This window comes from Martes martes (genome assembly GCF_963455335.1).
Source record: "Martes martes genome assembly, chromosome: 5".
Lineage (NCBI taxonomy): Eukaryota > Metazoa > Chordata > Mammalia > Carnivora > Mustelidae > Martes > Martes martes.
The window spans coordinates 28,774,875-28,800,558 of record NC_137892.1 but is presented as its reverse complement, the minus strand read 5'-3'; the positions used below and the strand labels follow the sequence as shown (position 1 = coordinate 28,800,558).

At 42.4% G+C, this 25,684-nt stretch overlaps 1 protein-coding gene across 1 annotated transcript in view; it reads right to left on the bottom strand.

The window, feature by feature from the left end:
- Positions 1-1,264: 1,264 nt before the first annotated feature.
- The window catches only part of LOC308343431 (zinc finger protein 474-like), a gene marked incomplete at both ends in the record, with an annotated part of 30,247 nt that continues 5,827 nt past the window's right edge, over positions 1,265-25,684 (bottom strand). Inside the window, 2 exons of the mRNA XM_080804447.1 lie at positions 1,265-1,416; positions 4,306-4,486. Coding sequence (XP_080660573.1) covers positions 1,265-1,416; positions 4,306-4,486 — 333 coding nt within the window. The remainder of the gene's footprint in view (positions 1,417-4,305; positions 4,487-25,684) is intronic.

Sequence of the window (25,684 nt, the reverse complement as noted above, 5' to 3'; positions counted from 1 at the left end):
CAAAACAAAACAATAACAACGACTGATTAGTGCAATTATCTTAACCTAACCTCTTCTAATTGGAGACGTGGGACTAAAATATTAGGTCCAACACATTTGCTTGTATAATTTGGAGCTGACTGTGCTGTGTTAGGTCATGAATTCAAGGTCTGCAGCAACCCAATGGATCCTGGATGGCTCTGAACTTCAGCCATAAAATGAACAAAGACCTCAAGCAAAACTGCCAGGAGTCCAGGCAACGCAGCGCTGTCCAGGGGAGCAGAATTTCCTGGGCAGAGCACCTCCTGACCCTGGCCTCCTCCCAGGAGAGCCCCGCCTCTATGAATGCACATTCAAGGTCTAAAATACAGAGCAGTTGCACAAGCCATTGCCTGGGCAATGGGTGGGGAGGCACAGAACTTCCTGGCAGGCTTTTAGAGCTCAACAATAAAACACCTATAAGCCTCTCTGAGGCCACAGAGAACTCTCTGGACTTCTCCTATAGGAGGAAAGCGCTAACCTCCACCCATGTGATGAATCGCACTGTAGCAGTTTTCTGACATATGAGGCTGGCACCAATTCTGAAATTTCTCTGTAGCATTTCCCGCTCTTGGTAAGGGAGAAGGAGTTAGACATGATCTTAGTACTTTAACTCCTTAGCTCTTTTTTGAAAGTCTTTTCTGTGCAATGATTTTATAGAGAAAAGAAGATTCCCAATCAACAGTTCAATTAAGAGTGTTTCCCTGGGTTAGAGGAAACAGGGAGTGGTACCTTATTTCAGAAAGTACAAGGATGGGAAGGAATCCAGTTTTTCTGGAGACTAAGGAGTTGCCTGAAATCGCCACCTGAACCCTCTTGTTCCCTGAAAAATAATAGGCCTTCTTGTGAAATTCAAAAATCCTGCTCAGGAAGAAGAGAATGGAAGAAAAACAGCAACAGTTGGCTCTGAAATTTCCTGGAGACAAAAATGCCAGCCCTGAGGAGTTGCAGCCCACTTGTAACTCTGCCCCCACGGAGTGTGACGAGCCCTCCCTCCCCTTCGCCACCGTGTGTCTGCGCGCAAGCACGCAGCTGCTCAGCAAATGCAAAGCGACGGCCCACCACGTCACGGTCATGGTCACGCTCGTGCCACCAGAGCCCTGAGGAGGCTTCCCGCTCTAGACAACCTCGAGTGGTTTCCAGGGTTTCTTGTTTCCTCGCTTTACCCCCTTTTCCTCCGTCTCTCCATACCCCGATCTCTCTCAGAAGGATCTAAGTCCTGTAACACTTGTGCTGGGAGAGGGCTTTACTTGGCGGCTTTCGGTTTACAGGATCGTTGGTGAACAATCAGTCTGTCTGGCAGGAAGGTACGCCCACAAATATTACAGGGAACCAACTGGCTCAGGGCACTGGTCCAAGCAGCTTCATTTAAGGCATCAAGATCATAGAAACCTTTGGCTGGAAAGTTAAAGGAAAAAAAAAAAAAAGGAAAGAAAGAAAGAAAAGGAACAAAAAGGAAAGAAAAGAAAAAGAAAAATGGTAAAACACGGATCAGTTTTTATTCTGGACAACCATACTCTACTTTTTATGGAAAATATTTTCAGGAAATACCTGTTGACTGAGGGTTTAGACAAATCATACTACTTTTGCCAAAAAAAAAAAAAAAGTACCACTCCCTCTTTCAAGGGTTGAGTAAAAAGTTAGCTATGAACCAGAGACTTTTCACTCCTTGGATTTTAAAAAGGGGAAGATGTTGTTTTATGTGTTATGATATGCATTCTTCACTAATTATTAACATCTTTGCTTACACATTATTATCTTGTAAATACGACTCTTGGCTTTCTTTCAATGGACTCTAAATATAAACTTACAAAGGGAAAAGAACAAGCATTTGTGTTTTCCTCTTCTGTAATCCTTCAGTGGAATGTTCTGAAAGGCCAAAACTGACAGTTCAGGGTGAATTTAGGATGAATGATATCCTAAAAATGTATCTTCTCATCATGGCCATAAACTCAGAGATTCTTTAAATAATTAAAGCAAAGAATGCGAACAGAATAGTTAATCTGACGAAAAGAAGTGTCCTTAAGAAAACAACCAAGACATCTGAGAGATGTATAATCGTCATTGGCAGAGCATAGGAGAAAAGGCATATGGCTTTATTTTAGAAAAACAGTGTGGGATTTAGCTTTAATAAACCTTATTTAAATAGAATGGCTTTAGTACATTAAATTGACTGTGTCTTCGAATCGCCCAAAATAGGCCCCCCTAAGTGCAGCCAGGCACTCAAACCTAAATTGCATACTTTTCTTTTTATCATTTTCACAGCAAATATTTCTTCATTAAAGCCCAGGCAATTCTCCTGTGACTCCTTCCTAATGGTTCACACAAGCATAGCAAACTTTAGATTCCCATCCCACTACTCCTCATGTTCTTGATTTTACTCCACGGGAAATTAAACTCCAGCACAACTTCGTTTTTCTCCTTTGGACAAACCCAGTATCACTTTCCATGCAGGATATGAATGTGTATTGTGAGAGCTTTGAAAACTATTGAAAAGGGAATGGCGTGGACTTTCTCCTTACTCATACGATGTAACATGGATTCAAAAATTCCAGAGTACCCGTTGAGTCTCACTGAGGAGGACTCATCACATTACTAAAAGTTTTGGAGTAGGGCTTTGACTTTGGATCTGGAGGAAGGGTTGTCTGGACCCCATGACCACAGCAAGTCCATAGGGTGGGAATGGGAATTCTCTCGGCCTCAAGATGAAAGGACACCTTCAGAAACAAAAACAGCGTGGCACCCAGAGGACGACTGCAGGGAAGTACAGGGATAGGGCCCACCATTTCTACCTGTGGCCAGTAACAGATTAATGAACCCCTCAGGGCCTTCAAACCAGTCGTTCTCTCTCCTCCTCTAGACTTGTGCAGAGAAGGTGATAGAAGTGAAGAGAACAGATTTTTGACACCACACAGAATTGCTAGGAAGAGAGTTTCAGTGAGGTAAACAACATCTTTGTGGGCAAATGCTCTCATTTCATGGATGGATGTGTTCACCTTAAACACTTTCCCCATCTGAATGATGGATTCCCCTACTCTTGGCAAGGACTGTGAAGAGTCGGGTTCTAGCAGCCTCTGGAACTTTATCATGGCAACCTAGATTCTACTCTGTGGGTTGTTAGAGAACTCTTCCGTGTCACATTTCTGACAAGAGTGCTCTGGACTCATTGATACTGAATGACTTGGAGGTACCCTCTAGTTAGGCAAATCTACAGTTACAGAAAGAGGATTAATGAATTGAATGGTAATTTTCTTAAAACCAAGAATGATTTTCCTTTGAGGGGATCTGCTGAGGAAGTGATGACAGTAGAAATAAGATGAGCGAGGCTGAGTTGGTCTGGCAAACATTTTCTGAACTACTTTGTTCTCACCCCAAATGAGCAAACAAAGCCTCCATAAAGAGGCCGCACACAGCAGTTTACAGGGTTTCATTTGGCTTGTGCCGTGCTGTACAAAGTATTAATTGCAAAATTTGAAAGATCTGGGCATTGCATATCAATTTCTGGATTTCCAGTTTCCTTCGTGTTATCAAAAAATATGCCCACATGGAGGGGCGCCTGGGTGGCTCAGCGGGGTAAGCCTCTGCCTTCGGCTCAGGTCATGATCTCAGAGTCCTGGGATCGAGCCCCGTGTCGGGCTTTCTGCCACCCCCCGCCTGCCTGCCTCTCTGCCTGCTTGTGATCTCTCTCTGTCAAATACGTAAATAAAATCTTTTTTAAAAAATATGCCCACATGGGAATAAACTTCTTAAAAGTAACAGCAGGAAGCAGATAGCAGCGACCTCCTTTAGAGAGAGTTGGCATTCTCCCACTCACCATGGTCTCCACCCTCCCTTTTGTCACACATGGACCAATTTATTCATTTTGCACCCTGGCTGGTGGACCCTGCAAACTGTGCCTGCTATGCTGCTCTGTGAACACTAAGACATATTCATATTTGAAAACATGTCTCTAGGTGCCCTCTAAGATTTTTTAAGCTTCGTGCTTCTTAAGTATTAAGTTTGATAATACGTGAAAGTAGCTTTTGGGAAATACAGGGAGTGCCAGTGGATCTCCCTCCTTGCAGAGTTTTGACAATAGTGGCTTTGCATCTTAGTGTCTGAGGCCCTTTGGTCAGGCATTCTAGAACTGTTTTTCCTATTTGGTTGTAATCAAGACAGTAAATGTTGCTGATTTCAGTTGTTTGAATAAGTAAGAAAGGAATACCTCTCCTCTAATAAGTTCAGAGAGAAAAGTCTCCCTTACACACTCAAGTCTTTTCTTCTTTTCTCTTTTTTTCAAAAACTTACCAGTAATGGTCCTGACTTCTGGTTTTTTAGGTTCAGGTCTCCTTAACTCTTTCGGTAACAAGTTGTTTTCATTGTGCCACTTTTTCAGACATTGTGGTTCATGGATGGCGATAGACTTTGTTCCATATTCACGACCACAAATGTAGCAGATAACTGTTGGTGGACGCCTTATCATTGTTGGCTACAGGGAATATAAAAGATCTGTTAGATAAAGTGCAAGTGTAGAAATAACACTTTAAAATTATAATACATGCACATTAGCTAGACAATCACAGGTTTTAAAGTTCCAGCCAGTCAGGGAAACTGAAATATTTTTGGCAATTAAGAGAATAAACCATGTCATCTGAGCGATTGGGGGTGGGGGAGAGGGTGTGGGTTTGGGAGGACGATAGGAAATTAAAAAGAGATGACCAGAACTCTACAAATTGGTACTTTATAAAATGTGTTTTCTCATTTAATAATTCTTGCTTACTTATCTTCTGGCCATTCTCCCTGCTGGGAGACTATGGAAATGAATCAGGTATGAATCATCTTTTCACTAACATCAGGCTCTAGTAGGCCAATATTCCTGAGAAGTAAAGTCATAAGTGTCATTGGAGAGTCTAGAAGAGACACTGTGTACCGTCCCACATTCCCTCACCTGAACAACTTCCTGTGTTTCTAGGCCTTTTTGACCTGGAACAGGCTCCACCCACAGGCAGGGCAGCTAATCAATCACAAGTGGGAGTTGGTCGATAGTGGCCACTTCACCAATCAGGCTGATTCCATGCAGTGTTCTAAGAGCCCCCTGCAGGACTGTACCTCAGCTGCTCATTCCCACCCTATATAGACTTCCTTCTCTTCCCTGTTTTCCTCCCAAAACGTTACTGGGGTTTCCTGGGGTCACCTCTCCAATGAACTGCTTGAACTCGAGTCTTTTTCTTAGCACTTGTTCCTGAGAGAACTAAATCTATGGAAGAATGAAGGATAAAATGGAATAGGGAGTTTCTGCTTCTGCCCAGGGTATAGAAAGTGACAAAAAAGATTGCTCCCCCCTAAGCAATAAGAACAAATCAGATCACTTATGGAATCATAAGTTCTTAGTCTGTTGGAGAATCAAAGTTTCAAAGTACCTCAATGAACTAGAAGGACTGCCTGAGTTTGAGAGTGGATCAGCCCGACCAAAAGAATATCTCCCAAGTAAGTAACCTCAAGTAAGAGAGAAAAGGCAGAACAGCTGAGTGAGAACCTTAGGGAAGGCAGGCATGAAAGAACTATCTACATAAGCCCTCCCACCCACCATGTCTTACACTCAGTAACAGTAAGGCAGTGGGAGGGGGCAGTCTAACAAAGCAGAGAGACCCTCACCAATTCAAGAATGCAGGTCCTGCCTAAGTCTGAAGGTAGAACTGGAGAATTAGACCTTGCTCGGGATACCAGATAAGAACAATCTACTGCTGACGGGAGGGGTGGGCACTAAAGGGGGGGGCAGTAGGAGGGACTCCCTCTGTGTTGCATGTGTGAAGGGTCCACAGCAGCCTCAGGGTGCAGCAGGAGAAAGGGAAGAGCCTTGTGGCATGTACAAGGTAAGTACAAGGCAGGGGTGTCTTACCACTGGTGTAAAGCCTATAGTGCATTCAGCTTACCTAAAGCAAGGACTAAACACTGGAAATAGATTGTCACAGAATTCTTAGATTTTTTCTGAAACTAATCTTTTAAACACAGACTGTGATATGTTAAACATGCAAATTTTAATCTCTACAGTAATCACAAACCACAAATACATGCAAAGAGGCAGAACTAAAAATTCAACGTGGGTGGTGCCTGGGTGACTCAGTGGGTTAAGCCTCTGCCTTTGGCTCAGGTCATGATCCCAGGGTCCTGGGATCGAGTCCCACATTGGGCTATCTGGTCAGCGGGGAGCCTGCTTCCCCCTCTCTCTGTCTGCCTCTCTGCCTACCAGTGATCTCTCTTTCTCTGTCAAAGAAATAAATAAAATCTTCCAAAAAAAAATTCAACATGGGACATAGAATATCAGGAAAAAAAAAGGTAAGTTAGCCACTTGTCAAAGAAAGATAGGAAAGGAGGAACCAACCAATCAACAAACAAACAAACAAACAAAAAAGGACAAGTGGAATAGAATTTAAACACTAAGGTGATAGATTCACACTCAAATATATCAATAATTGCAGCAAATATAAACAGACTAAAGACCATAATTAAAAGATGCGGACTGACAGACTAAAGAAAAAGCTACAGATGAAAAACCCCAACTGTATATTGTTTAAAAGAAACATGTTGTATGAATAAAGACACAAACAGATTACAAGCAGTAGGATGGGGAAGAAGGTTCATGTAAACACTAAGCAAAAGAAGATGAGTATGGCTCTATTAGTAACACATACATGAAATGCAAAGGTTGGAAATGTTTCTTCCAGTTGTAAAGATCAGGGAAGCCTGAAGGAAGTAGCATTTGAAGAATGCGCGGAGTTTGGATCACGAAAGGTGTTGGAGACAGGAAGCAGCATGAGCGAGGTCTCAGGGACAGGAACCTGATGAGTAGAGAAAAGAGCAACTAATATAAAATATTTACATTAATAATAAGCAATAGTTGCCCAGTGATAAGTGTGGTCTTGAGAACTATCATCAGATAGTTTGGCTTCCGGCATGTTATCAACAACCACGAATGCCTTATTAAGATCTGGATTTTGTTTTGTAAGTGGTAGGAAGCTATTCAGCAGGGGAATGACCTATAATTGCACTTCTCGAAAATTAGTTTGGCAATAATGTATCTCAAAGGGCTATGCTGGCAGCCTATCTATGAGAGCTTGAGCATCCACGGAAATCACGGATCCAAGAGAACATCAGTGGCGATGTCACTTGAGGAAAAGGGGAAATCCGGAAAGGCAGGTTAGGGAAGGAGGAAAAAAGTGGAATCTGTTCTGGACCTGTTGCATTTGATATCGTAGTAGAATTCAAACGTAAATCCGGCCAAAACAGCAAACAGAGGCCTGTCATTTAGAATTAATGGGTTTCAGAGCTATGCACACAGAGATGTTGTCTAAAAACTGGAAAAAAATCCAGAAAAGGAGCATATAGAGTATGTATGGAGGGAAAGTCCTGAGAGAATATCTACAACAGAGAGATTGGGCAAAGGAAGTCACAGCCTGGAAAGACAAAGGTTCAAGTTCGTAATTGAAGAAACAGGGCATGGAGACAAAAGACTCCGTTCAGAATTCTGGAAACACTTCTGGTTTCCAGAAAGGTGGTGTCATCACCTCTGTCCAGTGCCACAGGGAGTAATGGGGGCTTGAGGAAAGTCGCTAGATTGGGTTGCCGACAGATTATGTACCAGCGACTTTTCAGAGTTGAGCTCCAATGGAGGGATAAGGATAAAAACGAAACTGTTTAAAGTTAAGGTCAAGGAAAACAGAAATATACTTTCAAAAAGTTTGCAGAAAGGAAATCTGAGACATAAGTAGAGTTGAAGAAAGATCTGTTTTGGGGGCACCTGGGCGGCAAAGTCAGTAAGCCTCTGACTCCTGGTTTCTGTTCAGGACCTTATCTCAGGATCATGAGATCAAGCCCCACATCAGGCTCTGCTTTTAGCAAGGATCTGCTTTAGATTCTTTCTCTCTTCCTGCCCCTCTCCCTGCTCCCCTCCCCTCTAAAATAAATAAATCTTAAGAAAAAAAAAAAAAAAGATCTGTTTGGTTGTTATTTTAGGGGTAGAAGTATCTCAGGCAGAGAACAGGTTAGGACTGAGAGACCAAGTTTAAGTATGGGAATGTCTCAGAGGAGGTAGGAGGAGATGTGATCCTCAGAGGTAATTAGAGATGTTAGCCTCCGATGACAAGAAGAAAAAATGGGTTGCCAAGAAGTGAGGCACAGGGGCGCCTGGGTGGCTCAGTGGGTTAAAGCCTCTGCCTTTGGCTCAGGTCATGAGCCAGATCCCAGGGTCCTGGGATCGAGCCCCGCATCGGGCTCTCTGCTCAGCAGGGAGCCTGCTTCCTCCTCTCTCTCTGCCTGTCTCTCTGCCTGCTTGTGATCTCTGTCTGTCAAATAAACAAATAAAAGTCTTTAAAAAAGAAAAAAAAAAAAAGAAGTGAGGCATAAGGAGGAGCTCCCACGGGATGACTTTAGTCTTCTAACCATGAGGCAAACCATCTTCAGAGAACGAACAGATTCAGATTCTGGGAAACAGAACAGCAAAAATTACGGGGGGTTTTTGCAAAAACAAACTGGGATTCTCTTGGCACCGAGGAGAATGTGATACTGATAGTGACTCAATTAGGGAAGAATACTAAGACCCAGTTAGGTTGAGCTGCAAAAAACTTCAGTGGGATGAAAAGACCTTTTCCGGTGTTTATAAGTAGCACTGGGTGACATAAAAGCAGAAACAAATTAAATTGATGGTGTGGTTTCCTTTGGGGATATAAGACACCGTAAAATGTGTGCATGTTTGAGAGTCAACAAGCTTTTCACAAAGGCGAATGGGGGTTACACCTGCAGCACAAAGAGGCAGAGCAAAAATCACAGTAAGAAGAAAACACGTTGGGGCATCTGGGTGGCTCAGTGGATTAAAGCCTCTGCCTTCGGCTCGGGTCATGATCCCAGGGTCCTGGGATCGAGCCCCGCATCGGGCTCTCTGCTCAGCAGGGAGCCTGCTTCCCTTCCTCTCTCTCTGCCTGCCTCTCTGCCTCCTTGTGATCTCTGTCTGTCAAATAAAATCTTAAAAAAGAAAAAAAGAAAACACGTTTCTGGTTTCTGCATACCCAAACAGAAACGACGATTCTAGATGAGTAAAGCCACTAATGCACAGCAAGCAAAATGGAAAATGGAGTTACTCCTGAGATGATCCACTTTCTAAAAGATACACGTTATTTGCTAGAGGGGAGATGGGTGGGGGATGAGCGAAATAAGGTAAAGGGGATTTGGAGGTACCAACTTCCAGTTATAAAATACGGAAGTCATGGGAATGAGAAGTACAGGTAGAGAATACGGTCAGCGATATTGTAGTGACGTTGTATTGTGGCAGACGGTAACTACACTTGTCTGGGGTAAGCAGTGGGAATTTACAGAATTGTCCGATCACTATGTTGTACACCTGAAACTAATACAGCATTGTATAATATTGTATGCTGACTAGGCTTCAATAATTTAAAAAAGGATAATTTAAAAAATATTTTTAATTAATTAATTAGAGAGAAGGAGAACAGGGGGGAAGGGCAGAGGGAGAGAGAATCACAAGGAACCTCTGAGCTCCATGCAGAGCCCAATCTGAGGCTCAATTTCATGACCCTGAGATCATAACCTGAGCCAAAACCAAGAGTCGGATGCTTAACTGACTGAGCCACCCCAGCGCCCCCAAAGAATCATTTTTTAAAAAGCACATTATTTGAAGTAGAATATTTTTCTTCTATTATTCTATGCTGAACTATGCCAGTAAACTACATGCACCAAAAAATGCCTAAATCGCGTTTAGCCTTCTTTTTTATTTGCCGTGAAACAGAATCTAATGCCTGAAAAGTGACTTTAAAAATATCAGGCAAATTCGAGACCCAAGAGAAAGGCTAAAGCAGAAGCAGTAATTTTCAAAATACCCATCAGTTTCTTACTATTTTTTACAGGTTCATTTACTTGAAGATTAATTAAATACAGGCTTTTTTTAGTTTAACATGAGAAGCTTGCCTTTTTACTTTGTGAATAATGAATATTAATATTCCATATGGAAAGTATGAGCCAAATCCAGTATTTAACCAAGCATACTAGCCGGATAAATGGCACGGGTCATTAATGGAGACGTTCATGTCACATTGTCAGAAGGTTTCTTTTGGAAGGAAAAATTAGAAGAAAACAGGCAGATCCAGAGGCCAGAAGACACGCACAAAATAACTTAAAGGGATGTGGGAGAAAATTAATACCATAGAAAGGCTAAGATGTTCTATATTATATTTTCCAAAGCTTGGTCCATGCTCTATATTTGTGGTTGAACTGCAGTTGAACCTGCAACACACTCCATATTCTTAGGTTTTAACATTTTACTCCTAAGCCTGCTCCAGAGAAGTGTAAGCAACCCAGAACACAGCTGAAGAGAAAAATGCATCCCCTCGGGGTGGAATGGAGATAAGAGAACCTCTTTTACTTTTCATTAATTTCACCATTGTCAGTCGGAAACTTACAAAGAGAGCGGAAAGAGTTCCATCCCCTGGTCCCCCACCCCCACCCCACCGGTTTGCTCTTCAGCCTCTTTTCTCCGGTGTTTTGAGCTGGTTGGGAGTGGGGGGAAGATGGAGAGGGGAGGGGGACAGTCAGCGCCCCAGGGGAGGAAGGGCACAGGGTCTGCCATGACAAGACACAGCCCAGCCGAGCAAGGCAGGCAGGCACACTGAGGCTTTGCCCAGCGCAGCTCGGGGGCTGTCTACCTGGGGTCTTGCCAGGACCATGGATTCCAGGAAACCGTAATCAAAGGAAGGCAAAGAGGAAGCCGATAAAAATTCCAGCAGAGCAAACGGTTAGATCAACAGTTTTCCTGTCAACATTTCAGATATTCTTGGGGTGAGGTGTTAATTTTTTAACATTAAGGTTAAAGATTTTTTAAAGAAGTTAATCCCGGATTCTGCGGAATTGTTCTTTCAGGTGCGAACTGTTTTATGGTGGGGAAGGAGGGAGGAAGTTTCTTAAGGGCTCATCACAAATTTGCTTTCGCTTCCTGATTTCCTGGGAAAGTCTACTGAGGCTGGAGATGGACAGAGGGCGTTGAGCCCTTCAGGGAAAGCTTTCACATGTGTGTATTTCTTTTAACTTGAATCCACTAACTTTCATATGTTTCCAATCATTTTGCTGGCTACCATTGGCATTATCATTTTATTTTCCATGCAGTGTTTTGTTTTGTTTTGTTTTTTTCTTCTCCTTTTTGCTATGTCTTTTCTCTGCTGAGAACACTTCATGTTTCATCTTTCGGGCCAGGACTGTGCATGCCAAAGGAAAGTGGACATTTAACAACTTTCCTGAGTCACTGTGGGGGACTGACTGGTCATCCACGTATTACTTTTACAGTTTAAAATAAGTAGCAGTCACAACAAGTGTTGGCGAGGATGCAGAGAAAGGGGAACCCTCTTTTTTTTTTTTTTTAAAGATTTTATTTATTTGACAGACAGAGATCACAAGTAGGCAGAGGGGCAGGCAGGGGGTGGGGGAAAGCAGGCTCCCCGCTGAGCAGAGAGCCCAAAGTGGGACTCGATCCCAGGACCCTGGGATCATGACCTGAGCCGAAGGCAGAGGTTTTAACCCACTGAGCCACCCAGGCGCCCCAAGGGGAACCCTCTTACACTGTTGGTGGGAATGCAAACTGGTGCTGCCACTCTGGAAAACAGTATGGAGGTTCCTCAAGAAGTTAAAAATAGAGCTACTCTATGACACAGGAATTGCACTACTGGGTATTTATCCAAAGAATACAAACACTCTAGTTCAGTACATGCACCCTGATGTTTAGCAGCATTATCTACAGTAGTCACACTATGAAAGAAGCCCAGATATCCTTCAATAGATAAATGGATAAAAAGTGATATAGTATATACAACAGAACATTACTCAGCCATCAAAAAGAATGAAATCTTGCCATTTGAAGTGACATGGAGGGAGCTAGAGATCATAACACTCAGTGAAGTCGGTCAGAGAAAGACAAATACCCTATGATTTCACTCATAAGTGAAATTTAAGAAACAAAACAAAAGAGCAAGGGGAAAAAAGAGAGACAGAGACAAGCCAAGAAACAGACTCCTAACCCTAGAGAACACACTGATGGTCATCAGAGCAGAAGGGCATGGGTGAAATCGATTTCATCGTGAAATCGGTGATAGGGATTAAAGAGCGCTCTTGTCATGATGAGCACCGGGTAATGCATGGAAATGCCGAATCTCTATAATGTACACTTGAAACTAATGTAACACGGTAGGTTAACTACACTAGAATTAAAATAAGATTAAAATAAAATAAAATAAAAAATAAAATAAAATATAAATAGCTGTGGAATATCACCATCTAAGCGATGGAAAAGGAACAAGGACCAACCAGGAGAGTGTTTTGGTATGAAATGAGGTATTAACGGAAGAAGAATAGAAAAAATTCCTATAATCCTAGACTAGGAAATCTATTTCAAAAGCTTCCAACAGCTCCCAGTGTCCTCCCTGACAGCTCAGGCTGAAAGGAAACCCAGTAAACAGCACAACTCAGTTGCAATAGAGCTTATAGAAGCAAGTAGAACTGGTTGAGGGGGAGACATATGCCTAATGGTAAGTGTTAGCGTATGAATCGTAACGAAAGAGATACGGAGAAGTATAATCAAAGCCATTACTAGCAATTTTACAAAAGATCAGAAAAACTCTACATTTGGTCCTTCCTTATGCTAATCCCACAACAAAAACTAAGTAATGATAATGTGAAATTACATTTATGTGATATCATTCCTACATTAGGGGAACATAACCCAGAAAGGTAGCTTTTTGGAGATTTGTGGTGAAACAGAGATTAGTGATGCTTGTGGGGGCAATAGACCCCTTTGAAAATCTAATGAGTTATGTGGTCATCTTTCCAGAGTAATGTCCATGGATACAGAATTAGGGGTATGATTTTGAACAATTGGTGGACTCTGTAAAGCCCACCCATTACCCCCAGGAAGTGAGCTCTTGGAACTTTAGTCAAAGCAAACTTTTTTTATTCCCCCAATAGATGCTTCTTTGTGTAAGGAACCATTTCGCACCATTTAATGCCTCAAAATGCCTCAAAAAAGGGCTGAGTTGAAGCAAGAACTTATGAAACACACCACATCTGGCTTTAGGGTGATCTTCAGTCCTGCTTTGCCTAAAACAGTCCCTGTGATACCGGTTGTCTTGACAATTAACAATAGCTCCTTCTTGAATTCTCTAAGGTGTCCCCATTTGGTTAACAAATTATGTAATCACTCTACTTCTGATCCCTTATGGAAAACATGATTTAATAAAACAGAAGCAATCAAGAGATGAAATGACCAAACAAGCCCAAAAATCTCAAAGCCGTGACTCTAAGATTGGCTTTGACCTTGAAAACTGGGGGTTTGAGAAGATAATGAAGAAAAGAACATTCCTCAACATATAAAAATACTTACCAAAATTTGAGAAAGAAAGGAGAGGGGCAAAGATGTTAATGATACTAACTTCTTCACTGTCATGACAAATAACCACTTCAAACAGTATAAAATTAAAACCCAGAGTTACATGGTTTTTTTTTTTCTAATCTGGTAACTTATCTTTGTTTTTTAACTGCAGCGGGTCCTTTAAAAATGAATATTCCTTTTTTTTTTTTAAGATTTTATTTATTTATTTGACACAGAGAGAGAGGTCACAAGTAGGCAGAGAGGCAGGCAGAGAGAGGGGGAAGCTGGCTCCCCGCTGAGCAAAGAGCCCGATGTGGGCCTTGATCCCAGGACCCTGAGATCATGACCTGAGCTGAAAGCAAAGGCCTAACCCACTGAGCCACCCAGGCGCCCTAAAAATGAATATTCTTCAGTGAAGAAATATTTATCTGAAATTCAGCAATACCATCACCATCTCTTTGGTTTCTTTCTGTCAAATTCAAGTAAAATTAAATATAGTATCTCTGTTTTTTCCTTTATTAATATCTGTATTAATAACTAAGTCATGACCACCTTAGTCCCTTGAAAACATCTGCACGCCTGTTTATTTATATATGTTTGTGCACAGAGAGAGATTCCTGGAATAATAATCACTTAGGTCAAACAAAAAGGAGCTCGGAACAATTTTTATGCCAAAGTTTATACTTTACTAGTGGCTTTAATTTTTTTTATAATAAACTTGTGTCATTTTTATAAGAATAATAAAATAAGAAGAAGAATATCAACTCCAGGGTCAAAACTTCAGTTGGGATTAGGTAATCCAATTAGTCCTAAATGGAAAAATCAAGTGGAGTCCAAAGTACTTTCTGAACATTCCTTAAATAACTGATAAAAGATGGTATAATCAAGCCTGTGTATATAATGCAATCTAGTATTGTCATCAATTAGTAATTGGACCTAGAATTAATGTTATAAATGAATAGTTTTGCATAGCATAAAATAAAACTGTAATGCAAAATGAAAATATTTACAGTATCTTAAATTACATTATTCCAATAGTACCATTTTATTTTGTTAGCCGTTCACAGTTGAACATACATCAGTCACATGTTTATATGATGTAACTTAATTGAAGCCCTAGAATTTTACTCCATTACTTTAAAAAGTGATAAAAAGGCCTAGAAAAAAATATCTGAAGACAGAATTTAGCATGAGTTTGTTTCCACCTAAGATAATCTAAATACAGCACTTCCAGATATTTTCATTTTGTTCAGCCTTGGTTGTCTGACCTGGTAGTGTTAGCCAAAGTATGATTTCAGAAATAGCTAAGTGGGACCGTATGGTATTAGCCATCTTATGCTGAAAAGTGGCAGCCAAAGAGATAATTTGGGGGGATGGATGGATTGAACCATCCCCTGGGTCCTCTGTTGTCCAATTGTGGCTGGACTGACAAATCAACATATAATTTTCAGCCTCCCAGGATCCCCCCTCTCTTCTCTGCACTTGACTGTGTTTTGTGCAGACTTGGCGTGTCTGATGTGGTATCCAGAATTTCTGTGGTTTTTCGTGGCTACAGAAGAAAGGCCAAACGTTTCATGTTGATTTCATTCATGCCAGCCTTAGACCTATGAAACAGGTCTACTAGCCACACCAAATTCAACACCAGACCTAAAGCTAGAGCCCACAATCCTCAACTTTTCCTACCTTCATGACTTTATTCATCTGCTCCTTCCAGCAATAAATGTTTAAATGGAGGATAGCATCTTCCCTGTGATGGAGGTTATGTGAAATGCCAAGCCGTAGCTTTCTTTAGTAATGGAGACCAGCATATCAACCACTTGTTCAATTAGAAGGAAAAATTGGTTAAGTGCCATGATAGACAGAGCCCCACAGGAGCCTGCCGTAGGAAGGAAGGAAGGGTTTTGACCAGAAGCCAGTACAGTGGGCTGTTGAATAGGTAGAAACGTACTTGACCTGTTCAACAACTGTTTAATATTACTGTAGTCCGTTAATATGAGCACGTTAAAGTCGGTCATGAAGACTAATAAGAGAGAGTATGAGAGCAAGGATCAGTCTATTCAAAATAGGCACACCGAGAGCTTGGCACCTCTTCAAAGCATCCTGCCACCTTTCCACTTTGGTCCTGACCCCAGACTCCACCTTCCAGCCACAAGAAACTAGCCACGCCTAGGCGCTGGGGCATGATTGGACAGAAGAGACCGGCAGCCAGTACTTTCTCTGCCAACCCAGCGGCATCAGCCACAGCTAAGGCACAGGGCTGTTTGGGATGTCAGACAGAGGGAAGGCAATGAGAAAAATAATGAAAAGTGTCTTGATCGTACTGAGACCCGAGTGTAAGGATGAGGACCTCATCCTTTTGAGACAGAATCAGATGAAGGCATGGATCACGTCGGGGCGTTTGATACTTTTCACAGATTAAACCGTCTTGATTTCTTTCTTGTTGAGAAAACGCAGATAGGTTTTGCCTGCCCTGAAGTAGAAAGCACTCTTTTTTTTTTTTTTTAAAGATTTTATTTATTTATTTGACAGATAGAGATCGCAAGTAGGTAGAGAGGCAGGCAGAGAGAGAGGAGGAAGCAGGATCCCCGCTGAGCAGAGAGCCCGACGCGGGGCTCGATCCCAGGACCCTGAGATCATGACCTGAGCCGAAGGCAGAGGCTTTAACCCACTGAGCCACCCAGGTGCCCCTAGAAAGCACTCTTAAGTGATAATAAAAACAGTAAGGCACATGTTGTGATGAGCACTGGGTGTTATATGCAACTAATGAATCGTTGAGCACTACATCCAAAATTAATGATGTAGTATGAGCTGGCTAACTGAACATAAAAAATGTTTTTTAAGAAAAAAAAAAATAAGGCAACTGGAAACACCCGTGAATAGATAAAGTATCACACTGCCATGGCATGGACTTAGCAATAAGTACCACTGCTGCTTGTACCAACGTGGATAGCCCTCAGAGCCATGAGGCTGAGAGCAGCCAGACATCAAAGAGCCCATTGCTGCCAGATTCCAGGAAGAAAAAATCCACACGAAGCTGTGGTGCTTAAAAATCAAATCAGGGTGGGGCACCTGGGTGGCTCAGTGGGTTAAAGCCTCTGCCTTTGGCTCAGGTCATGATCCCAGGGTCCTGGGATCGAGCCCCACATCGGGCTGTCTGCTCCACAGAGAGCCTGCGTCCTCTTCTCTCTCTCTCCGCCTGCCTCTCTGCCTACTTGTGATCTCTGTCTGTCAAATAAATAAATAAAATCTTAAAAAAAATTAATTAAAAAAATCAAATCAGGGGTCGCCAGGAGGTAGAAGCAAGAATGAAGGGTATAAGGAATCTTCGGGGTGATGAAAATGTTCTGTATCTTGATTATGGTGGTGATATAACAGGTACATAAAACTGTCAAAACTCACTGAATTGCATGAGTTTCATGAACGTAGTTTATTGTTTGTCTATCATTCCTCAATAAAGCTGGTTAAAAACCACTCATGCAGACCTCATTTGGGGGAGTATTTTGCTTTGTGGTGATCACGGATTGCAGTCAATTTCAAGTCAGCAGTACACCCCGTCAGAGGAAATCGTAGAATCAAATGATGTATTTTAGAGCGACATTTGCCAGACACTAGAGACTGTTGTTAAGACGTCTAGGTTTGTACGCTTTTAATTGTCTCCCAAGAAATTCTTGAAAAGAGAAAAAAAATATATCACGGAAGAAAAATGAAAAAAGAAAAAGAACTAGAGAGAATTAGAAAACATTTTATTGAGTCCTCCCCCACCCCCAACAGAACATCGACATTTTTAACAGGGACAATGCACCGGGGAGCTGCAACCCCGTTCACATATAATTTCATTCAGGAAAGTCCAATTCTAGACTGTCAGGCCCTCACTCTGGGGCAGAGATGAATAGTTTGAAAGTAGGGCTATCCTCCTGTGCCCATATGCATGGCATCTGGTCTGTTGGGAACATCACTCATGCCAGTTTCTATCTTCCAGTAAAAGGAACTTCAAAGTCCTTTAGTATATGAGTGTGTGCGTGTGTGTGTGAGAGAGAGAGAGAGAGAGAGCGAGAGAGAGCGTGTGTACAAAAAGGAAACAGGTCGGGTCAGTCACATTCTGCAGGTGATGTCAGGGATATCCAAAGGCCATCTTTGCTTCAAACTATCCATGCCTTTACATTTCCTTTGGCTATGGCCTTGACCTTGACCTCCCTCCAGCCTCCAGTTATCACCTCTCAGTTCATTTCCCTCAAGAGGAAAGAAAGAGAGAGTCCTGAGAGCTTTGGTTCTAGAAGATCACAAGTTCAATTAGCTGTGTGCCACTAGAGAGAGAGGAAGCCTCCCACGTTCATGCATTGGGAAGCAGTTGTTTGCTGGATTTCTTCGCCGTCATGAAAGCTGTTGGCCTGTTCCTTTTGAGGAGGTCATTTCAGTGGGGCTGTGCCGAAGCAACCGCATCAAAACGTAAAAGATGTCATTTTATTGCCAAAAAGGTACGTAAATGAAATGCCTGCCTTTTTCCTCCAAGGAACATGCTTCACACGTTACTTGGAAATGAAACTAAAAATGTAGTAAGTTTAATTGTCCTTTTTTATTTTTATTTTTTAAAGATTTTATTATTTACTTGAGAAAGAAAGAGACAGAGGGAGAGTACAAAGGGAGAGTGAGAGTGGGAGGCAGACTCCCCACTGAGCAGAGAGCCCAACGTGGGGCTTGATCCCAGGACCCTGAGGGTCATGACCTGAGGTGAAGGCAGAGGCTTAACCAACGTGAAGAGTGCCCTGGGTGCCGCTATTGTCCTTTTTTTAAAGATTGTATCATAACATCCCTGCATGAAAACAGCCATATGTCCTGTGTCCATTTGGGGACATTCATTAACCTGAGAGTCAAAGAGGAATCAAGGAACCCAGAGGTGAGAACATCCTGAAAAAGAAACCATCTCCATTGGTCTAAACCATGATTTTGGTAAGTACATTAGAGAAAGGTGCCCCGTGTTAACATGTTTTCAAACCATCTGGTTGTGATCATTAATCTGTAATGGTAGAAATCACAAGATGCAAAATTAAAAAGTAATGACCATGGGAGGGATAAGCATGGCAGTCTTGCCTGTCTCAAGACTTGGCCGCAGACCATTCGTCTATATGTTGACATGTACTTTGTTTCTGGGAGTGGGACTGGTAATGAGCACAGTATGGCTAGTCTGTCAATATCTGGGTTTCATCAGCTTTTTTTCAACTTCACAAAAGCCGGGAGAGCACTGAGGTTCTAAATATTGATACTGAAGTTGCACTGTGAACAGAAAGCACCCGGAGACACCTACTAAAAACACAGGCTTTTGGAAGATTGAGACCTACCCTATGTGGAAATGCATCTGGAGGAAATGCATCTGGGCTGTCTGTCTGGAGGTGATTCGAGGTAGCCCAGATACGGTTGCTCGGGAAGAATCTTCTGGTTACAGGCCAGGTGCCAGGCACCACGCTAGGTACAGACCCAGGAACTGGCCCCAATAGTTGGGATAACCATACTTCATTCCCTACCTTTACTTGGGAAATATTTTTTCACTTTCTCCTGAGCTTTTTCTCTGGGACAGTAGGTCAGACGGACAGGTCCTTCTGTGGAATGCCCGGAGCCCACTCCGTGTGAAGTTAGTCAAAAGCAGAGTCTGGGTGACAAAGGAGCCCACTGAGTGGAGGAAGCATTTTTTAACCTCTCCACCCACTAATATGTTTAAACTCAGACTCTTAAGTTCTAAAAACTACTCTCTAGGTTGTGGAATCTCTCTAGGGTCCTGTACTTTCTGTAGCCCTGTAAAATTCTTAGGTTTGGCTCCTGGATGTTTGACTCACAAGAACAGCCTCCTTGTTTTGGGGACTCCCACGGGTGATCCAAATGACAGTTGGCTGCTGGGGTAAGTTACCCTGTGTTCAGGCATGGAATGTGCAGGCCAGCGGTCCCTGCTCTCAACTGTCATGCAACTACGTGCATCCCTTCATGGGTCCTTCACGACTCAGGCTGTCCCCTTTGCAGCATCTCGGCCAGGCTTCCCCCGAGAACTCCCTTCCCTCTGCTTCATACTCTGGATCTCTGACTGTAACCTGATGGACCAATGACCGTCTTAGTCAACAGACAGTCTTGTTGTACTTGACCAGCGTGAGGTTCTTAAAAGTTTTAAATGTTATATCTTTGGGGAGGACTTACTCTCCAAAATACCACAGGCTCCACCACTCCCTATTGCCTTCCAGGCAGTCTGCCCAAATCCTGAAAGCACTTGAGGAGGGGAAGGCCCTGAGTAGCTATCTCCCCACACCTCTCCCCAGTCAAAGGCATTTGGCTTCTATCTCATTTCTAAGAAATGACCTGAACTTGTGGTCAATGGGCATTCATGTGCCAATAGCTAAAGAGGGTTTGTTAACCATCTATGAAATCTTTGCGTTTTAGCTGGGAGTCGAAGGACCAAATCTCGGGCTGTGGAATTCAAAACCCTCCAGGTCGCAGGGGAGATGTTTTTGTTTGTTTATTTGTTTTTAAAGCATGTGCAGTGAAAATGAACAGATGGTCACAATGAGAATTCCCTGCTTCCTTTGAATTTAGCCCTGAGGCAATTCCAACAGAACTCAACAGGAGTCTTGACGACGCCCATCCTGAGGTCTGAAGAAGGTTTTACTTTAAAGGCTGAGGATGGTTTCCAAGACCGCATAGTAACCATGCGCCCGGAACCGGGCATGATCCACAAGTTGTCTGCTTGCCGGAGGATGTTTTGCTTCCCCCACTCCTGATAACTGGCTGTCAAAAGCAGGGCGCGCCCGTCCTGCCGGAGGCTGCGGGACTCTGAGGCTCTTTGGATGGGTGTCATGCCATTGACCGTGTTCCTCTTTCTGCACAACAAAATTAAACATAGAGGAGTTGGGCCTTCATGGATGTTTTAGATTTTCCACACTCCTGATTCCTTCCACCGGGGCCAAATAATTGAAATGTCTGTGGTTAAGTGCACAAAGCATATCAGAAAAGGCAGAAAGTTTGGATGGAGAAATAAGAGGGAAAGATTTTCTCCTCCATATGTGTGAAGAAAAGGACAGAATCTCTTGTAGAAATCCTTAGGAACATTGCAATATTGAAAATATCTGACCAAGTAGCTGCTAACCATTCTCCAGCACTTTCTAAGTTCCAGGACTTGTACTAAGCACTTAACATGCTTTAATTCCAATAATTCTCATTATAATCCTCTGGGCAGGACTCAGAGCCTTGTTTTACAAATCAGGAAACAGGCACAGAGTAGTTAGTTAATAAGTAGTGAAGCTTGTTTTCCCTCAGAGAGTAGCTCTTCTGCCCCTGCCCCTGCAAAGGGGCAGGAAGGAGCTCACAAGGGGCGATTTGTCAGACACCATCCTGGGTCCTGTGTGGGAGAGCTTTCATTTCAGCCTCTCACAGTGGGGGGACGGAAGTTGGGGAAATTTGGTAATTGGCTCAAAGTTCTGTGAGTTCATTGTTCATCTATTAGCAGATTCCAGGTCTGTCTGATTCCAGCTGCTTTTAGAAACATGGTGGAGGTAAGGTCATCAAAGGTTAGCAGAGCATCATGCTCAGTCTTATTTGTCTGCAGAATCAGCCACTGGGTAGGTTTTGAGAGAAACCAGCACAATTCCCACGTCTGTTCTCTTGACTACCTTGAATGTTCTTTCCTTTGGGTTGAACACCGCCCTCCTTCCAGATCCTCTTTCAAAACACGAATAATCCTATGAAAGATTTTCCTGTGAAGGATTTTCTCGGATTCTCCCAAGCCCCTTCCAGTGATATCTAGAGGTGAGGGTAGGTAGAGACAGGGAGTGTACCCAAGGCGCTAACAAGTAGAATGAGATCAGAATATGAGACCGGCTCATCAGAGACTCCATCCCCAAAGTCAGAATTTTGCCTATGGCCATTTAAAGCAGAATTTCAACAAACCCGAGAGAGACTGAATGTGTATAATAAAGTTTCCGTTCCCTCGGGCATGCCATACACATGCAAAGTATAAATAGCATTTTAATGTATAGGAGGAACAGTATAGCTCCATCTGAAACCACAACAATGGCAGTTTGATTGTCTAGAAACCACTGGTATTTCACATTTCCTTCTGGTGTTTTCAAACAATTCTACCCAAATGTCACATCTGGAAGGATCGTTGTTTGAAACTGAATTGTTTTTGGAAATCACTGGATGCCACGTTAAGGAATTTTCCGACCCAGCCTGTGTACTGGCCCACTATTAGAGTCTGTTACTTATGATCTGGACTTTTGTTTTGCTCATTTGAACGATAAGAAAGACTTCGCCAATCATTTGGAAGGGCTGCTAATATGCAAGTATCTGCACGTACCTGATTTTTTTTAAAAAACGAGCTACTAGTATTTGGAATATAGGCTTAGCATTTTAGTTATTTAAGTGTTCATCCTGAGATACAAGGCTGAAAAATGTAAGTCAAAGAACAAATTCCAAATTGGTCTCTGCTTCTGAAAGGAATACAGTTTCTTGGCTGAAGTTTTTTTCCTTCTCCTCCTCTTCTTCCTCTTCCTCCTTCTTTTTCTTCTTCTCACATTCGAGATAAAACTGCTTTTGCCCCTGATGTTTTAGAAGGATATAGGTTAGAAGGTGAGGTGTACGATCAAGTAAGTCTCTTGCCAAATTATTATCAAGACTGACTTTCCTTGAAGTAAATGGCTTGGAAGATGTCCCTGGTGTTCAGTTCTAGTGCTTCTCTGTTTTGCATAAGACCTGACCTTGTGGCCCTCAAAGACTTTCGGGTCACAGGTAAAATGAACCGTCAAGGAAGCAACGGGAGTAAGGGAAGAAAAACTCACAAACAGAGAAAGCCACTCAGTTTTTTCCAGGTTTTATAGTTAGAGAGAAAAAAAAAGCAAATCATAGATACTATCCGACCTGGAACTTGGAAGCTGGGTTATTTCCAATGCTTGATTTGTCTCCATCTTATATACTAACAGGCCCTGCAGCTCAGAGAGAAGGCCAAAGAGGAATATTAGAATATTGATATATTGAAATATTGGAAACTTCTTGAGTTCCTGGGAGTATTAGGCCCTCCTTCAATTTCTAGGACATTTCTTCATATGTAACACAACCTCATGAGGTTAATATTTGAAAGGGAAGTAGACGTTAAGAAGGAGGTGAATTACACCATATAAAGGGAAAGCAAGAGACAGAGTCCTAAGTCAGAGGCTGAACTTTTGTCTGACAATTCAGCAGTGAGATTCTGCTCACAGGAGAATCACCTCTGTTTCAGAAAGAACTTCTTCAAGGTTGTATTGCCTTTGGTGAAGTTCTAAGAATCTTGGGAGAGATCTTGGTTGTTGATCCTGGAATTTGGATTTCTAAGAACTATGCATATCCATTCAGTCATTACACAACAATTTACTAAGTATCTACAACCAGAAAATACGGATGTCTGCTTGGGGCTGGAAGTAGGGAGACGGAAATGACAGGGAAAAGCAAGCACATAAAGACGTATGAAATTATTTAAGCTGGATTAGTTGTTCTGAGACTGTGGCGTGTTGTAGATTTGTCCATTTTAGGACTGACTAATATTAGAATTTATTCTGTATGATAGTCTCTTCTCAGAGAGGTGACAGTCAGTATAGTTATTAAACAAATATAGGAGCAGAAAGCCACATATTGGAACACCAGTGCAATAACTACCTAATATTTCTTGTCTTTGGGCTCTGGATGAGGTAACCCTGTTAGGGTCTCTGCTACCATATGTACAATTATAATTTGAAGCCGATTTAAAAAAATAATTATGTTAAACTGTCATTGGTACAGACGAGCATTACTCTTCACATTTTCATATTAGGAAGTGATACCTCAATCTCACAGATGACGCTGTTGCTCTGAAATTTGTAATTCCCCCACCCTCACCACACACAGAGTTCACACATGATATATAAGCACAGATTCCTTTGGGCTGGCTTCTAGAATCAAGAGTACAGAAGAGAACTGTTCTGGTTACCTTACAGTTGTGCTTGGTACACCTGAGAGTCATGGGATCCAAGAATGGCTTCCCTGGTATACGGGCATGGTTGGCACCAAGGAAAGATGAAGAAATGGCACATGGAGTTGGACATTAGTGGTCCAGCTGTCAGCATCATCAGGGGGCAGTTTGTGAGGTCGATGCTGGTCTTCACGACATCAACACAGCTGAGGAGGTGAATTAAGGCCACTTAAGAGCATTATAAGGCTAAGAACCCCCAGAAGGATCCCACTGAATGTTTCATCTACCATCTCCAAAGACTTCTAAGATATTCTTGTGTTTGGGAATCATAGAGGTAAATGGTTCCAGGAACCTAGCTTTAGTCTTGATTTCAGGAACTCAGTCTAACTGAAGGCATGAAGAGACAAATGACTAAGTAGACTCTTAAAATCAAACTTTTTCTCCCTCTGCCTCTTTTTCTCATCTAATGGGCTTGATAAGCTTGACTGGTATTTCATTGAGAAAACATGATATATAAGTGAACAGATCCAAGTTACCTCATCTTCCCACCAGCAGCCTACAAACTTGCCTTATCTGCTTTCAACCTCCTCTGGACATGAGTAAGTGTTGCCTCCTGTCAAACCCCACCCTCCCGGTGTGCTAGGATCCCACCCACTACTGCGTGTTTCTTCCCCAGGGTTCACACTTGTCCCTATGACCTCTCCTGCGTTTTCAACCCTCTCTCTCCACTGAATCAGGATCCTAAACATTCATACATGTTCTAGAGTTTCCCATCTTCTATAGAAACCCCTCTTAACCCGACATCTCTATTTCTAGCCTACCCATTGGTCTTCCAAGGCAAATGTTTCAAAACGCACCCTACTGTTACTGGTTCTAGGTAGTTTTCACTGTAAGCATCTTTTGCAAGCATTTTGCTGCATACCTAATGGGCGGTAAGGCAATTCTGACGTGAGGGATAAAATAATGAAAAATAAAAGAGGGACAGTAAAAAGGACATAATGAAACATTAAAAAACTAATAAAAGTATTAATTTCTTCCTTCATTAACAGATGTATCAGTTTTCCTAATACAAGGATGCAGTATTTGAAACTGAGCTTTGTGTTGCATCGTGAAAGCCTTCTACACTGTTCATTCTTGGCATATTGTCACATGTCTGTCAGTAGATGTTCCAAAGTTCGATGGGAAATGTGAAAGAAATGCTCATGCTGTAATGCATTTGTTGTTGGGCTTGGTTTTCATTGTCACTGATGTATTATCATTTTCTTGTATGGTAGAGCATACTATACAATCTGGCTTCCCACTCTCTTTTTTCACACTTTGAGTAAGTTTTATCACTCTATTTTCTATCAATTCTGCAAATGGTGGTGTTATTCACTATTTTAAGATCACCATGTCTGTTTGTCCCTGGAAGGAGCTTTATGAGGGCTAGGTAAGATTTACATAATGTAAAAACTGAAACTTTGTCAATGAAGAAATGGAACCAAACTGTCAATCACTTATTTTGTCTTTTACGGCCAAATTGCTGTTTAGCCCATGAGTTACACGGTGAAAATGTCTGCAGCAAAATACTTGGGACAAAGATGTCTGTGGCAAAGATGCTCACAGCAACAATACCCCAAGGACACGATCTTTACCATTCACAGACTCTGGAACCCCCCCCCCCCCCAGCACTACATGGAATGTGTCCTTTCCAAGGTTATGAGACTCAATCCACATTGCCAGGTATTTTTTTGGCCCTCATCCTACGCCACCTCTCAGCATCCCACACTGCTTTCCACACCCTTGTTTGTGACATTTTCTGCAGTGTCTCCAGGCTCTCACTCTCCAGCTCCTTCTCCTCTAACCGCTACATCATTTAATGCCTCAGGGCTCAGCCTGGTGTCTGTCTTCCTTTCCAAACCACAACTCCTTTTGATGACTTTAAATATATATTAATAATGCACAAATATATATCCCAGTCCAATCTTCTTTTTTGAGGTCCAGACTTCTATATTCAGCCTGACTTACCCACTTAGATTTCTCACAAGGACTTTGAGTTTGCTGCGTCCAGAAAGGAGCTATTGGTCTTAACCTCCAAGGTCCTCCCCTGACTCCAAACTTATCTTAGAAAATGGCACCAGAGCATTTACTCAAGCTACAAGTCTGGGAGCCACATTCGACCCCTTCTCAACACTTCCAACATCCCAACTGCCGCCAAATTATGTCTATTATACCTTATCTCCATCTTGGCTATCAATGTGCTCGGCCAAGCTTTCATCTTCTCTCAGCTGGACCCCCTCAAGAGCCACACAACGGATGACCTATGTTCGCTG